The sequence below is a fragment of the Acinonyx jubatus genome, chromosome E2, assembly GCF_027475565.1.
Source record: "Acinonyx jubatus isolate Ajub_Pintada_27869175 chromosome E2, VMU_Ajub_asm_v1.0, whole genome shotgun sequence".
Classification (NCBI taxonomy): Eukaryota; Metazoa; Chordata; class Mammalia; order Carnivora; family Felidae; genus Acinonyx; species Acinonyx jubatus.
Window position 1 is genome coordinate 28,571,452 of NC_069396.1, and position 17,225 is coordinate 28,588,676.

Below are 17,225 nucleotides of genomic sequence, written 5' to 3' on the forward strand. Positions count from 1 at the left end.
TGCACAGGACAGCCCTGCCCCAATGCAGAATTGCCCAGCCCATAATGCTAAAAGTGCGGGGGTTAGGAAATCCTGGTCTAAAGGATAAAAACATAAACGTTTCAGAACCTGAAACTTTTCATAACTGTCCCCTGCCCAGCGTATCCCCTGTCTCACCATACCCTGCCTTGGGCTTCTGGCCCCAGTGAGCCACTGTCACTTCTCAAGTATATGAGGCTCTGGTTGCTCTGGCCCTTAGAACTTCCTGTTCCTTTCCACCTAGAACACACTTCCCGGCCCAATTTGTCTGCCTGGCAAACTTCTCCCCTTGCTGGTCTCAACTCAAAATCATGTCCTGACTTAGTTTCCTCTCTTATGTCCTGAGAGAGAGACAGGGAGCAGGAGAGAGGGGGAGAGGAGGGAGAGGGAGGGGGAAGGAGGAGGGGAGGTAGGGGTGGGGAGTGGAGAAACAGCTCAAGGGAAGGGAAAGGAAAGAAAGCAGGTGGGTGCATCCAAAAATTGACAGAGAACTAAAATCAGGTCCTGAACCCACCTGACTCTTAATTCTCCTTCCTCATTGTTTCATGGGCCGAATATTGAATGGTGTCAATAACCCTTTGGCCAATCTGACTATTAAAAGCATGAGAAAAAGGCACCGGACCAGCTGTACTTGTCCTGAAAGTTGCTAAAATGACGTGAGTGCGTGTCCAACCGGATGGCTGAAATGCCCCCACGCGCGTGTGAAATCCACGGTCAGCCTCGCAGGCTTTGTCTAGAGAGTTCGCCAGTGTAAAGGCCAGACTCCTGAGCTGATTCCCAGGAAAAGAAATGTGACCCCAGCCTCTCCCCAGCAGGCCCCGAGCCTCAGGGGTTTAGTACAAGTAACTTGGGTTTGTTGGACTCTTCCAGCAGTTTAATGAACATGAATCATCGTGAAGTATCTGGTCCAGGCTTTCCAAAGTCCGCGGGCCAAACGGGCTCAGTTTCTTACTTGACATTTGAGCACAGAGGGTTGGTGCTGGGGAGGAAGGAGCTTCTCTGTCCCACCAGGAACAGGCAGGGGGTAGAAGTTTTCTGTCTCCGGAGCATGTTCACCAAGGGTGCCCTTTGGAAAGTTCCAGAGAGCGTCAGGGTTTCTTTTAGCTGCGGGTTGTCTGGCTTCAGGCCCAGAGCCTGGGGAGAATAGTGGTTTTGCTCCCTTGGATGGTTTTTCCAATCCATCAGCCTAAATGAGTACAAGATGGCAACGACACTGGCCAGCGGGCTCTGAGGAAAGAGAAGAAACGACCTGGCCTTCCTCAGGGCTGGCACCGGGGGTCCTACTTGCTGGCTCCCCAGACTGAGATGGGGGTGACTCTCTTAAAGCAGAAACATCTAGATACCAGGGCCATGCGCCATTAAGAAAAATCCACTTGTTGGGGCGCCTGGGTGGCTCAGTCGGTTGAGCGTCCGACTTCAGCTCAGGTCACGATCTCGCGGTCCGTGGGTTCGAGCCCCGCGTCGGGCTCTGGGCTGATGGCTCAGAGCCTGGAGCCTGCTTCCGATTCTGTGTCTCCCTCTCTCTCTGCCCCTCCCCCGTTCATGCTCTGTCTCTCTCTGTCCCCAAAATAAATAAACATTAAAAAAAATTAAAAAAAAAAATCCACTTGCAGTTCATGACTTACGGACTGCAAAGCACACGACAGCAAGCTCAGGGTGAGAAAGAGGTGTGCGAAATGGGCTGCCGTCTACCTGCAGAGACGCCTGAACTCGGGGCCCCGGCACACGGCCCCAAGACTGTCGGGCGGGAGGAGGAAGACCGGAGAAGCCTGGGTGTGGGGTGAGAGCCCTGATCCAGACGACCTGGCTTCGGATCCCAGCCCTGCCACTTGCCGAAAACCCGACCCGCCACCTTCTTATCTGCGAGAGAGGAGTCATTTCCAACCCCGCCACCTCCGAAAACTAAACGGGTCTTGGGTGGAAAGAGATCCGGGGTGCCCAGCTCATGGTGCTGTGAGGCTTGTGGGGGGTGGGGGAGGCGGCGAGCCCTGCGGAGCACAGGGCTGCTGAAATATGCCCCAGATGCCGCTCCCCGCCGCGTGCCCCAAGTCCCCAGGTCCCGCACGGAAGACCGGTGTCTTTGTCCACCACATTCTGCTCACATCTGAGCCCGGAGGGAGTTTAAGGCTGTAACTGAAGTGACCCGGGTCTCAAGACCCAACTGGCCTCTCTCTCTCCTGCCGGGGCAGACCTGCTGGCCGTTAGGACGTCAGAAGAGGAACCAAATAATGACTAGACTAGAGACGACCAACGCTATTGTTTTCCGTTTTAATTTACAAGGACAAGGGTTGCCCAGAGCAGAAAGAAAAGTCATGGTTTTTTCCTCTAGCACAAGATGATGAAGGGGGGAGCTTGGAAGCAATTAAACGTATCGGCAGCACCCTCTGTCCCGGCTCCTTTGCCGCCTTCTGGTCCAAAACCACACTCATAAAGTCAGGAGGCCTAAAACTTCCATCCGCAAGCTCCCCAAAGGTTCTGGGGTTTTCTGAGGCCCCGCTCCTCAGAAGCAGAGTGAAGGAGGGGCGCCTGGGTGGCTCAGGCGGTTGGGCGTCTGATTTTGGCCCAGGTCATGATCTCGTGGTTCACGAGTTTGAGCCCCGCGTCGGGCTCTGTGCAGACAGCTCGGAGCCTGGAGCCTGCTTCGGATTCTGTGTCTCCCTCTCTCTCTCTCTCTCTCTGCCCCTCCCCTGCTCACGCTCTGTCTCTCTCACAAAAATAAATAAAACATAAAAAAATTAAAAAAATAAATAAATAAAAGTGAAGGCGGCCCTAGATTTCCCACAACAGGACACTGTTGGGATGTCAGCCTGAAGCGGGAAAAATCTTGCTCTGTCTGAGACCAAAGAGCACAGTGGTCAAGACAGTGGCTGTCATAGTAGAATCACCAGAGGAACTGTCAATAAAACCCCCCATGTTCTGGCTGCACCCAGACCGATGAAATCGGCGTCTCTGGGTGCAGGGTCCAGGCATCTGTATGTTTCTGGGTGGTTCTGAATCGCTGGGCTGGGAGCCTGGCTTTTCCACCCAGACTTCCTGGGTTCAAACCCGTTTCAAATGTCACTTCTAAACTACATGACCCTGGACAAGTCGTTTCCTGCTTGCCCCTGTTTCCTCGTTCGTGACACGATGATAGTTCTAGACTGGCCACGGTGGTTAGGGTGAAAAGGCACTGTGCATAGTGACTGGGACATAATCTAGGCCGGACAAATGTTAGCTGTGACTGTGGCAATGTTTCTGAGTAGTCATGGCCATTTATAATGGCTCAAATCCAATACGACCCAGAGGTTAGGACTGCAGGCTCTGAATGTCACTGCCTGGCGAGGCAGGGGCTGGGGTGGGGAGAGGGAGGGTCCCAGGGGCAAAGCAGAGGCAGGTGTTCACTCACGGCCTATAGCACAAGCTGCCTGGGCCCATTGTCCTATAAGCACAAGCTGCTTGGGCCCAAATCTTGGCTCTGTGCAGTACTGGCCGTGGGGCACTGGGGCCCTGGGGCAGTGCTTATATTCACAGCCTCCTTGTGCGTGCACTTGGGGAGGCGGGGGGTAGTTACAGAAACCTCGTGGGGTTGGGGTGAGGCTTAAATTGAAATAACACATGCAAAGAAGTCAGCAGAAAGCTGGACACACGTGCGTGATGGGGAGGGAGACAGGGATAACACTGTTAATGTAAACGGATGTTTGCTTTAAGCAACGGCAACGCCTCAGTCCTCGAGGGGTTTCAGATGTGCTTCAATCTGCATTTGATGACAACTTTGGACCCTCTCCCCTCCAAGTCCCACACCTATGTCATTTCGCACATGCCTGCTGGAAACCCACAGGAAACACAGATGGTGGAGGGGACATGCAGGTCAGGGACCGGCAAGTTCTAGGCACTGGCTCATTGAGGGCAGCTCCTAGGCCCTGAGCGCCTAATTTCCCAAGCCCCAGGAGGCACAAGGCTCTCCAGAGGCCACTTTTAACCAAACTGTATCTCTTTGGCCCTACTGCCCTGAGATGGAAGGGATGGAAACTGGCCTAGGATAAGACCAGTCTCCAGACAATCAGGATGCATCCCCAGGGCCTTGGTGTAGAGAATCCATAGCACTGAAGGAAGCTGGTCCTCGCGTTTTGTCTTTTATGAATCTGTCTTTTCTCATCCTCTGGACCAGAGCTATCCAATGTGGTAGCCACGGGCCACATGTGGCTCTTTAAAGGTAAATTGATGAAGATTAAATAAAATTTAACTCTTCAGTCACACTGGCCATGTTTCAATGGCTCCACTGGCCACATGTGTTCCCCTCTTGAGCTGCACAGATAGAGAACATTCCTATCACCCCAGGGCAGCACTGCTCTAGACCAGGAGTTGGCGAGCCGTGGCCCCCAAGCCAAGTCCAGCCTGTGAGCTAAGAATGGTCTTTCTCTTTGGAAAGGATAAAATGAAACAAAGCAGAATATGCGAGAGACATATATGGTCCTCAAGGCCTCAAATATTTGCTATCTGGTTTTTACAGAGCAGCTTGTCACAGCCTACTCCAGACCCCGTACGCCTCACGAGTGAGGTCCCGGTGAGATTTCCCTGTCCCACCCCACAGCTTGTAACAGGACTTCCTGCTTATCTATGAACACTTGTGTCTCGATTGCTAAAACGGGGCTTGTCCCCGCCCGAGGGAAAAAGACAACACAAGCTGCATTCTGAAGAGCCCGACGTGCAAACATTTTCACATTAGGTGACCAAAACCAAGTTGACCTCAAGACACAAAGGATGGAGTTGAGGATGACAGGGGAACCACAAATAAATACTGACGGTTCTGGATGAAAACCACAGAATAAAACAACTCTCCGCGAGCCCGTACAGATGTCAATGAATGACGGAGGAGATGCAAATCAAAGCCACCATGAGATATCAGAACCTCACACCTGTTAGAATGACCACCATCAAAAAAAAACAAGAGGTAACAAGAGCTGGTGAGGATGTGGAGAAAGGGAACCCTCGTGCACCGTTGGCGGGAATGCAAACGGGTGCAGCCGCTGTGGGAAAGAGTATGGAGGCTCCTCAGAGAGTTACGAATAGAACTGCTAGCTGATCCAGCAATTTCACGGCTGGGTATTGATCCGGAGGAAGTGGAAACACTAACTCAAAAAGATGTCTGCACCCCTGTGTTCACAGCATTATTTATAATAGCCAAGACATGGAAACAAGATATCCATGGATGTATGAATGTATAAAAATGATGGAGTGTGTGTGTGTGTGTGTGTGTGTGTGTACAGAGAGACAAAGTGTGATATACACATACGTATACACACACACGTACACACACACACATACAAACTATGGTGTATTGTATATATGTATTGTGTAGATACGTATATATGTATTAGGCATATATATATACACACAATACAAAATATATATGTAATATACAATATTTTATACTTACAAAAAATTTATGTAAGTGTATATAAAATATAAAATTTATCTATATACATAAAATGTTCACGTGAAAAAAATGGATATCCTTCCATTTGTGACGACATGGACAGCCCTGGAGGGCGTTATGCAAAGCGAAATAAGTCAGACAGAGAAAGACAAATACCATAGGATCCCACTTATACGTGGAAACTAAAACATTTTTTACAAAGATAAAGAAAACAAACTGGTAGTTGCCAGAGGCAGGGGGCGGGAATGGTCAAACTGGGTGAAGGTGGTAAAAAGGTACAAACTTCCAGAAGCTATAAAATAAAGAAATCATGGGGATGTAATGTACAGCGTGGTGGGTCCAGTTAACAATACTACTGTATATTTGAAAGTTGCTAAGAGGGCAGATCTTGAAAGTTCTCATCACAAGGAAAAAAAAAATTTGTAACTGTGGGTAGTGATGAATGCTAACTAAACTTATTGTAGGAATCATTTTGCAATATATACATGTGTCAAATCATTGTGCACGTGAAACTAGTATGAAGTTATACGTCAATTATATCTCAATAAAAAATGCATCAGTAAATGATAGAATGAAGGCATAAATAGGGGGAAAGGGACAACTCTTCCTTACAAAAGAATCCCAATCAATTAATCTAGAGGGAATGATGGGAACGGAGAATCACAATTAGCAAACGCTATGATAATAATCTTTGCTGGCAAGCATCATTGAAGGATGCTGAGGATTTGGGGTAAGGATGATGAGAAACAAGATATTTACATAACCTCGAGAGGTTCCCCCAGAAGACACTTGTTAATTACAAAGGGAATAATGGTCTCTCCACACAGAAGGAAGCTGGCAGGTACCGTCTTAGCCAAGTGATCAAGGTTACCATCCCCAGTAATAAGAGGCATTGTGTCCGTCCTGATATGATGCATTGAGAAGGACACAGCATCATCTCTATGGTATTCTTATCAAAAATGCCTAGCCTCAGTTTAATCGGGAGAAAATAGCAAACCAACCCACACTGAGGCCTAATTCACAGAATAACTGACCAGTACTCTTCAAAAGTGTCAAGGTCATGACACTCAAGGAAAGACCAGAGAACTCTCACAGACTGGGGACTAAGGGGGAGGGACAGCTAAATGCCACGTGGCACTCTGGGCTGGATCCTGGACCAGAAAAGAACATTAGTGGGAAAACTGACGAATTCGACAGAAGGCCTTTAGCAGGTTAGTTAACAGTATAGGAACGCTAATTTTCAGATTTCAATCATTGCACTAGGGTTATATAAGGTGTCGACAGACGAAACTGAATGCAGGGTGTACAAGAGCTCTACATGTTACTTACCCAACTTTTCTGTATCTACAATGATTTCAACATAAAACGTGTCTTTTTAAAAAAGATATTCTGTCTTCTACCACCAGTCAGTGCCTCTCAGGCACACATGGTCCACATACTTCCCCCGAGCCGCACATAGCTGGCCTGCTTCTCGCTTTCTGAATTTCACCGACAACCTTCAACCTGGAAGCCCCAGAGGGACAGCGGCGCAGGTGGGCCACATGGCAGCTTCAGGACCAGTTCCATTTGGGTTCAAGCTCCAGTTCCATCATCAGCTGCTGGCTGAGCCCCTAGATGTTCCCTTGGCTGGCTTCATCAGTGTTCATGTCACCTCCTCAGACAAGCCCTCCCTGGCCACCCAAGCTAATGGTCCTTTCCCCCCATATACCTGGTTTTCGTTCTTTAAGAGCACCTACACTCCCTAAAATGTGTTTTATTTCCTGAAGGGCACATCGACTCTCTAGAGAAACGTTCTTGCTTCCTTACATGTTTACTAGGGTATTTCCCTGCACCCCCACTCTCCCGGGCTGGAACACAGTGTCCTCCACTGCCCTGGCCAGGGCTGTATCCTCGGTTCCCAGCCCAGGGTCAGGCCTGTGGTGGCTTCTCAGTGCCCCCTACAAATGCCGACCGGGGTGGTTTTCCTTAGTGGTCGGCCCAGGTCCTGCCCCGTACAGGTCTCGGTGCGCCCGAGTGAATAGGACAAGGGGTCGATGACTTACTCGTAAAACTCTGCTGCCGGCGTGAACTTGTACTTGGAGTACTTGGTGTGGTTGCCCAGCACAGAGCTGTTGAGGAGCTTGGGGTCGGTGCAGTTGGGGCTGTTCCAGGCATGGCCGCAGTCGGTCCAAGGCAGCTTGAGGGTGAAGGAGGAGAAGAGGTAGTAGAGAGACCAGGCGATGATGACGTTGTAGTAGAAGCCAACGTAGATGGCGATGAGGATCACAGCGTAGCCAACTCCTGGGTGGGGGCAGAGAGGGATCAGGCGTGGGCTTCCCCGGGCCCAGCCCCAGAGCCACCTCTCTCGGGGAGCCAGCTCCAACTATGGCACGACCCAACCCCTATGCCCCTCCTTCTCTGCAGCAGGTTGTCAGAGCCTCACCTCCATGCCCTGGGAGCCCACGACCCCTTCGCCTGAGTGCTCTCTCTTGCCTCTCTTGCCCACTCCTCAGGCGGGCCAGAAGTGTCAGGACCCTAATGTCCCCAGGGAGCAGCCAGAGCGTATGTACCAGAGAGTATGGAGGCACCAGAGGGTGAGTATCCCAGACCCCTCACCCCCTGGGCCGAGTAAGCGTGAGGCATGCTAACAGTCTCTCCCAGTGGGATGGGCCCCTGCTCCATGGTGGAACAGGCTTGATTGACACACCTTTTATTGGCTGACACCCTCCCTCTGTCCCTCACAGTCTTTCCTAGAATCGACTCCCCAAATAACTCCCTCCACAAATCCTTGTCTCAGGATGTGCTTCTGGGAAACCCCAAACAAGCAGTCCCTGATTAGCACTTCAGTCCTGGGTGTTCTCTGGGCCCTCCTTTCAACCATCTGCTCCATGCGTGGGCCAATCTCATCTTCCTGAATACGCTGGAAGCTCTTCGTGGTCTAGCCAGTTCTAGGGCTTTTGCCTACAGTAGACATTTTTTTTTTTTTTTTTTGGCCTGTGCAATATTGATTAAGGGAGTAGCCTTAAGTGTTCTTAGCATGTGAGGTTTGGGTGAGGCTAATCCCTCACTTCCTTGATCTGGCTGTAGACACACGACTCAGGCCTGGCCAACCAGAGTTCTGCTTCCCCACAGCCATAGGAATTGGTTGATAGGTAAACATACGACTCAAGTTAAGCCAATGAGAGTCTTCTCTGGGATCTTTACTGATGATAAAAAGGTGTTTTCGATTTATTCTGTCACTGGTAAACTTGGTAGGATTTAATCTTGTTGTTAATGGCCGGTTTTGCTAGCACCTGAGAAGAATATGCCTGAGACAGATGCTAACACCGACTTCAGACAGAGAGAGGTGGAGAGAGATTCCAGATAATACTGTTCAAGGACCTGGATCAAGCTGTACCCGAAGCTAGCAGAAACTCTTGGACTGAACCATATCATAAGCCAAAAATTCTTTTTACATTAAAGCCACTTTGAGTGGGATTTCTGGAAGTTAAACTAAAAAAATCCTAACTAATACATATGTCTTATAAGTCTCTTACCAGCCTGTGTCTACTACACGACTGAGTACATAGAAGGCAGTCGGGAGATAGGTGCCAGCTAAGAAGAGGCTCATAAGAATCATATTGGCCCTCAGTGCCACCTGGGCCCAGTTCACTAAGCAGTGCTTGGGAGACACAAATTCTGATTCCATACCCTTCTCGTAGACATATGGCGGCCAAGAAATGGCAGTTGCTATGGCTATTTTGCCCAGATGTGCTCCAAGTCCCAAATGCAAGCAGGCTTCATCACCTGTCCCAGATGTGATCGATTAGTCGTGGCTGCTGTATTCAGGACTGTGAGACAATTTCCTAGCTGAGCCCAGAAAGGCCTACGATCTATTTATCATGTCTGCCATGGGAGCAAGAGGGGAGAGTAGAGGCATATGTGTTTAGCACTTCTGTAAATATTTCCCATACAGGAAACAGACACCCTCTGGTCAGTCAGCAGCGGAGGCTGGACTGGTACCCAGGCTCCCAGACGTTCTAGGCTAAGCTGGCCTTGACACACCAAGGGCTCTCCGTGTAGCTTGCAATGGTGGATGCTTTTGACCTTGCCAATATCTACGAATCCCACAAGAGAGCTGGTCTACCCCTTGGATCCCACCTTTGGAGCAGTTTCTCCAGGGGCACCAAGGAAATCTTTTGGACACTGCTTGACTCCCCTGCACCCATCCTTTACCTTTGAAAAATGGGCAGATCTTCCACACTGTGGCTGCCCCTTCTCGGTTGTACTGGCCCAGAGCCAACTCCATGTAGAACAGGGGCATCCCAGCAATGATAAGGAACAGGGTGTACGGGATCAGAAAGGCACCTGGAGGACACAGAGGCAGAGCGTGACTCCCTGGACCCCTGGCCAGTCTTGCATCTGCCCCCTGCACCTGCTTGGATCAATATCTACCAGAGCCTAAGCGTCCTCATTTATCTGCTCCCCGGCCACTTCCCAAGGGGTGTTTTGTGGTAGGGAAATAGATTTAACACAGAGCACTCAAGACAAATAATCGTAACAGTAACAGTAACAGTAATTGTTGTGGGACCAGGAAAAACCATCACTAGGATAATGAGGTTGTGTGGTCAAATCAGTAAAATCTGGGTTAATCAAAGCTGAACGAGCTTGTTCCCGGCAGGATTCTTCTGGCCTTGGATACACATAGGCACACACTATGAAGCACCATGAAGACGCTTAGAGGTATAGTCTTAACCAAATTCATTTAAATGCAGAACCTTTTCTTTCATGGATCACCACTCTGGGGAATGCCAGTTGCCCCAAACCCTCCTTTTAAAGGTCAGAAAATTGACATCAGTGAGGGAGAGACAGTGCCCAAAGCCGCACACGATTGAGTTTCTAACTTTGCTTATATTTGCCTCATTTTCAGGTCACATGGGGCTTTCCCAAACACAATCTCACTGGATTATTAGTTTCACAGCTGCTCAGAGACATGATCAGACAGGGTCATTATGTCCCCCACCTCCAGGGGAAACTGAGGGCAGAGAAGGGAGTTGAATCAGGCCTGTTCTTGCTACTGGTAAGGGACAGAAGCAGGATTCACATTCAGGTCTTCGAACGCATTAGGCTCCTCCTGCTACAGGCGACTGAAGGCAAATAATCCCTAGAGCGAGCATCTGACCAGGGAAGAAACCCACCCAGAGCATCACAGAAACCAGTGAGAGCCCCTGGCCATGGGCAGCAACTCATCCCCAAGAGAATTCCTGCTGGGATGAGACGTGTGTGAGTCTCAGAGAGGATGCTCAGCGTGTCCGGCAGCCTGGGGCGAGCTTACCGGGCTCTGACGCCGTTAGGTGACTCACTGGGATACGTGCCATGTCAGCCCAGGCTGCCAGCGTGACCAAAGCAAAATGCCAGCTCCTTTTCCTGACGCAGCTGGAGGTGGCCAGGCCAGATCCACACTCGTCCCCGCCTCTGGCCTTTGGCGGAGATGCAGTAACCTTGGAAACCAAACACTCTCTGGCCCGCCCACACCAGGAAAGTGCAGAAGCCGGGAAATATTTAATGACAGTAGCAGGAGGAATATAACATCCTGTGCTGTGTTCCAGGTGCTTTCCATGCAAGGTCTCATTCGACCTTTACAGTGACCCTAAGATGCAGCGATGATTGCTATCTCCATTTTCCAGACGTGGAAACTGAGGCTCCAAGCTAGCGGAGAATTATGCCAAAGTCACGCGGCACCCCAGGTTCAAACTCACCCAGTCTCACTTAGACTGAGCCCCCACTTTCTTCCCAGGGCTGCTCCTCGGGAAGCCCAGGGATCTTAAGGACAAAGCGTGAAGTGTCGGCCCCAGTGCTCTGGGATCCAGTCCCTTCCGAAGCAAGAGAAGGACCAGCACTGTGGGCACAGGAAAGACACTAGCAGGAAGTGAGTCCCTCCTACGTATCATGTAGGCACTGGGCCCTGGACATCCATGATCCCATCGACCTTAAGTCTGAGGTAGCAACTGCTATGCCCATTTCTCGGAGGGGGAAACTGAGGCTTGGAGAAATCCAGTGACTTGACCAAGGTCACCCAGCCAGTAAGTGATGGATCTGGGGTTTGGCCCTAGGTCTGCCTGCCTCCAGAGCTCCAGAGCCATTCCCAACATAATTTGTAGATGCCAGAATATTCCAGCTTCAGTGAGGGACATGAGGCTGAACAGGGTCTCAGAGGGGAGGTTGTCCTGGAACTGGGGATCTGGGGCCAGCTTAGCCATCTTGTCAGTTGGTCATATATACTGGTCCAATACCCCATCCCCTGCTCCCTGCTGGACTTCTTCGAATGCCCACGTGGGACCCTCTCTCGTCCCCTCCTCATTTCTTGCTTTCAGACTCCACCTTGTCCTTCTCCCTCTCCCACATGCAGAGAGGGCCGACCTGGTACCTGAGCTCTCGTCTGTCCACGGTGCTGGCAGTAATGGTGGTGGTGATGGAAGTGACACTGGTAATGTGACAGAGGTAGTTGGTGGTGGTGATGGTGACATTGGTGAACATCTGTTATATGACGAGCCACACACTGAGCTTTTATGTAATTCTTCATTTGAAATCATCCCTGAGACATAATTACCGCTATTTCCACTCAACAGATGAGGAAACTGAGGCTAAGAAAGGTTAAGTTGCTTGTCCAGACTAGAATAATCTGGACATCCCTTTGAGCCCCACTCTGTCTCCCACCGCCTTGCTACTGCCCTCGGGAGACGGGAGCCAGAGAGTAGGGGAAACAGACGCATCTGACTGTTGAATAGGTCTGAAGACTGAGGTCGGTGGCCCGGGGGACGGCAGGGAAGGAAAGAGCGGGGCTCACGGCTCAGATGTTGGCACTGGCGTTCTTTTCCACAGCGAAGGGAAAGAGCAACGTCAGCCAACTAACCAGGCGTCTCACTCGGGCCAATGTCCCCCACTCCAAACCTCCGGGTGGCCGGAGGTTTACAACAGGTTTACAACAGGTAGGTAAATTGCCCAGTTGGACATTCGTCTCCTCTTGTGCTCGGCTGGGAGTGCCAGCAGAGGAGATTAGGAGGGAGGATGACAGGTCTGCACAAGCCCGAGGCTCTTCTCTGTGAGCGCCTGTGATGTGAGCCCAGCCACTGCTTCAGGAGGAAACAGCCCAAGAACACTCCAGAATGATGGAGCAGCTGAGTGTGAATAAAAACCAGAAAGCTGCCCAGGGGCCAGTGCCTTATTCCGAAAGAAGACACTGACCAGCTGGCTGGTCCAAGCCCCCTTGCAGAAAGATCTGGAGGAAGCTGGGGCAGGGCTGGAGAACCAGAAAGGGGTTTCAGGGATGCCTGAGGTCAGCCGAGGAGGCCTCACTTAGAAACAGCCCCGCAGCAGCTCCTGGGAAACTGAGGCTGGATTGCAAACTTTCCAGAAGCTACTGCCCTGCAAGGCCCATAACCACCACATCCCCAAGGCCCTGCTACATCTTCACGTGTGACAGTACCAGCTGCAAACCGGCCTTGCACAGGGTCTGAGAGCTGAGAACCTCAGACGCCACAGCCCACAATCCTGTCTTGATTCTGGAATGCTCTGGTTACGCAGGTCCTGGTGTACAGACCTGGAGAAGCACCCACAGAGCATATCTCCTGAGGCTCTCAGCTCCTGGCAGTCTTCGCACAAATGCATGCACACAGATGCACACCCGTGCACACCTGTGACCCTTCTGCACAGTGACACACACGAACACCCGAGGAAAGACCTGTGGGCCGTAAAAGAGACTCTGACAAATGGCCTTCGGATGAATTTAGTAAGGAAAGCGTCCGTCCCATCACCGCTAGCCCAGGGCACACTGCCTGCCACCTCACCATTAAAGAGGCACCGCACTGGTCAGAGAGGGGTTCTGGAATCTTCTGTACAAATGCCAAGCCCTCAGGAAGTGAAGCCCAGGGGCACCAAGTTCCGAGTGGGATGTGCTGGGGCAGATGAGGAGGGCAAATGAGAGGAGCTCAGGAAAGGGGAGGGAATGTCTGCAGGGCCCTCAGCAGGAGGCAGAAGGGCGGAGGCCCACTGGGAATCTGGGGTGAGCTGGAGAGAGTGTGACCAGGGAAGGGCTGCAGGAAGGAGAGCTGGGTCCCTCAGAGAACCCACTTCCCAGTCCGCTGAGGGCCAGATTCCTCCAACTGTGCCTTCTGGCCACGGCCTGATATATTAAGAAGTGAAGACTCATGGGACTGTTCCCTCGGCGCCCGTGGCTCAGCTGTGGATGGGCAGCGGCTGCGGCTTTCGCCAGAGTTGCAAGAAAACCTCGGTCAATGCCGAGAGTAGCCAGATTTGTGCCCTCGCCCTGAACACCCTGAAGGCATAGGAGACATAAGGGTGCAAGAGAGGGTGACACCTGCATGAGAGCCGGTGCTGCTCGCGGCAGGCATGCGGGTGAGGCCGGGGGGCAAGGGTGGTCCTGGCATTGGACACCGCACATGGCCATGGTTTTCCACAGGACCAATCAGGCTGCACCTTTTAAATCAAACATGCTCTATCTTCGTGCCTCGACAAGTGCACGTTCATAACGGTTCTATCATAAGGTTCCGTTTTGGAGCCCTCGCCTCTGAGAGCCCTGTGCCACAATGGGGCGGCAAAGGGGGGGGGGGCACCTCAGCTCTGTCCAGAGACACGCAAGGCCTTTTGCACGTATGTATGGACTCTTTGCACATACATGTCTAAGCTCTGTCCACACCCCTGCAGGCCACAGGCCTCTGGCCTCCCCTGGGGCCTGCGGCCTGTGCACATTACAGAAGGAATGAAGCGAGAGGCCCGTTCAGACCCAGAAGGAGGTTGGGGCGTTTGCACAGGGAATGACTGGGAACCGGTATCTGGAGTGGTGGCGGGGGTGGGGGGAGGGGGGCAGTGTTCTCGGTGGGCAGGCCTCGGTGAGAAGGGAAAGAGGGCAAAGCAGGGCTGTCTAAAGCACAGGGCCTGGGGAAGACCCCCTGTGACACAGTATGGAATACGGATACAGTAAAACCTTGGTTTGCAAGCATAATTCATTCCAGAAACATGTGTCCAAATCCAAAGCACTTGTATATCAACGCGAATCTCCCCATAAGAAATAAGGGAAACTCAGATGATTCATTCCACAGCCCCAAAATATTCATATAAAAATGATTACAGTATGGTAATAGGACGCAAAATAAGAAAGAAAATTCAAAACATAAAGAAAAATAAACAAATTAACCTGCGCTTACCTTGGAAAACCTTCGTGGCTGGTGTAAGGGAGACGAGAGAGAGGAGGGTTACTGTGTAGGACGACTTTCACTATCCCTAACAGAATCACTGCTGTCTATCGGCTCAATGGAATCTCTTTCTTTTCGCACAACTTTAACAAGGAGCTTATCCAATGACCTAGAAGGAAGCCAAGCATTCCTAGGCTTACTCTTGTATAGAAAAGCAAAGGACTGTCCATTGGTGCTTTGAAGGGACAAAAATACATGACTGCCAGTCATGGGCACCTTCCAACGTTCTGAAAAATCACTGATTTCTGCCAAACACCGCGGCCTGAGACGGAGCACCTGAGCCTAGGAGACGATTACCTATAATCCCGCAGTGAGAGAGAGAGAGAGAGGGAGAGAGAAGAACCACTGGCTCCGAATCATTGGCTCCGTTGTGATCATGTGACATTCAACATCACGTACTACTCGTATTGCAAGACATCATTCCTTTATCAAGTTAAAATTTTTTAGAAATGTTTGCCTCGTCTTGCGGAAACACTCGAAAAACAAGTTAACTCGGCATCCAAGGTTTTACTATATTTGGTCTCTGCTCTGGGTTTCTGAGACAGAGCTCTTAAAAACCCCTTGTAATTGTCTTCTTCTCTTTTAATGTGTATTCATTTATTCTGAGAGAGAGAGAGAGAGAGAGAGACAGAGACAGACAGAGAGGGAGAGAGAACACGAACACATGAACAGGGGAGGAGCAGAGAGAAAATCCCACGCAGGCTCCATGCCTCTGTCAGCGCACAGCCCCACACTGGGCTCCATCTCACCAAGTGTGAGACCATGATCTGAGCCCAAATCACGAGTCACATGCCCAACCGACTGAGCAACCCAGGTGCCCCAAACCCTTGTAATTTTCTGAGTGGGGGTGATAGGAATGTCTTACACAGGGCTCCTAAGTCCCTTGGAATTTTCTGGGTGATACGAGTATCTGTCATTCTAATGAGACATTCTCGGTGAGCTCCTGGACGGGGGCTGGTCACCAGAAGAGCCAAGCCCTGATTAGAAGCTTGGAACTTTCAGCCCCAGGTTCCAACCTCCAGGAAAGAAAGAAGGGCTGGAGATAAATAAAGCTAATATTGGGGCGCCTGGGTGGCGCAGTCGGTTAAGCATCCGACTTCAGCCAGGTCACGATCTCGCGGTCCGTGAGTTCGAGCCCCGCGTCAGGCTCTGGGCTGACGGCTCAGAGCTTGGAGCCTGTTTCCGATTCTGTGTCTCCCTCTCTCTCTGCCCCTCCCCCGTTCATGCTCTGTCTCTCTCTGTCCCAAAAATAAATAAACGTTGAAAAAAAAAAAGTTTAAATAAAGCTAATATCGATTACGCCTGGGTGATGAAGCTTCCATAAAAATCTCTGAACTACGGAACCTGGAAAACCTCCAGGCTGGTGAACATCAGCACACGCCAGGAGGGTGGCACAGCCCAACTCCATGAGGACAGAAGCTCCCGCACTCAAGACTCGTCCAGGACTTGCCCCACACACCTCCTCATTGGTATCCTTTACCATACCCTTTATAACAAACTGGAAAATGTAAGTTAGTGCTTCCCTGAGTTCTATGAGCTGCTGTGGCACATTACTGACCTGAAGAGAGGATCATGGAAACCCCTGAGTTATAGCCAGGTGGTCAGAAGCACAGGTGACAGCTTGAGACCCATGGGTGGCATCTGAAGTGGGGGCAGTCTTGCGGGCCTGAGTCCTTAACCTGAGGGGTCTGCCAACTCCCGGTCGCCAGTGTCAGGACTGAATTGTAGGACACCCCGCTGGGGTCTGGAGAGCCGGAGAATTGGCCAGTGCATCTCTGGTTTGCTGTGATAATTGGAGACGATGGAGAAGTAAGTACCTGGCGCTTAGCGGGTGCTCTGTAAACGGGAATCACATCCCACCGTCACACCGCAGAGCGCGCACAGTGCAACTTTGTAAACTGGAAATCGCCAAGTTGACAAGTGCCTGTGCAGGGGACGGTTGCCGGGTCCTGCACGGAGCACAGCGCCGAATGCCTGATGGAGGCTCACCAGCACAGGAGGACTTGGAGGCAGTCCCCCGGACCCTTCACGTCCCTATCCCGAGTGAGGCCGGTTACTCCCCCTGTGGCCGTCCCCCTTTCAGAGGTGCCCACGGCCAGCTGAGGCTCTGCTGAACCTGGCAGCCGACCTCTCCCTCTGGCCGGCACTGCTTTTTCGCCTTCCCCAAATCCCTCCCCCGCAGCCTTCACTTTCCACCTTCTTTTTGTCCTTCGCACCATGGAGAACGGAACAGATCAGTCTTGTCCAAAGCAATGCTGTGCACACTGGGTGTCGGGCATAGGGCCACCCGCCACCCCCACCCCCAAGTCTCTGCCAGTTAAACAGCTGGCTTCACACGGCCATTTCTTTAGAGAAACACTCCACTTCTTACGATAAACGAAGCCCAGATCATTCATGTTTGTCAACACAGACTCTGCCCAGGGTAGGATATTGGAACCATGCGGTGACCACTCATGTTTCCTCCTCCCCGAGACTCATCTGCCCCTGCCCACTGGCCCCAGGATCCCTTTAACCTCAGCCCAAGTGGAGCCTCACAGCTCTTGAGTCCTCCCGACTTTTAC

At 51.3% G+C, this 17,225-nt stretch overlaps 1 protein-coding gene across 2 annotated transcripts in view; it reads right to left on the reverse strand.

Moving 5' to 3' along the window:
• The window catches only part of SLC6A2 (solute carrier family 6 member 2), a 48,482-nt gene that overhangs the window by 24,437 nt on the left and 6,820 nt on the right, over positions 1-17,225 (reverse strand). For both annotated transcript variants that reach the window (XM_053209957.1, XM_027044469.2), the window contains exons 3-4: positions 9,629-9,760; positions 7,477-7,714 (exon numbers count right to left, since the gene is read on the reverse strand). In XM_053209957.1, the coding sequence (XP_053065932.1) occupies positions 7,477-7,714; positions 9,629-9,760 (370 nt within the window). The remainder of the gene's footprint in view (positions 1-7,476; positions 7,715-9,628; positions 9,761-17,225) is intronic.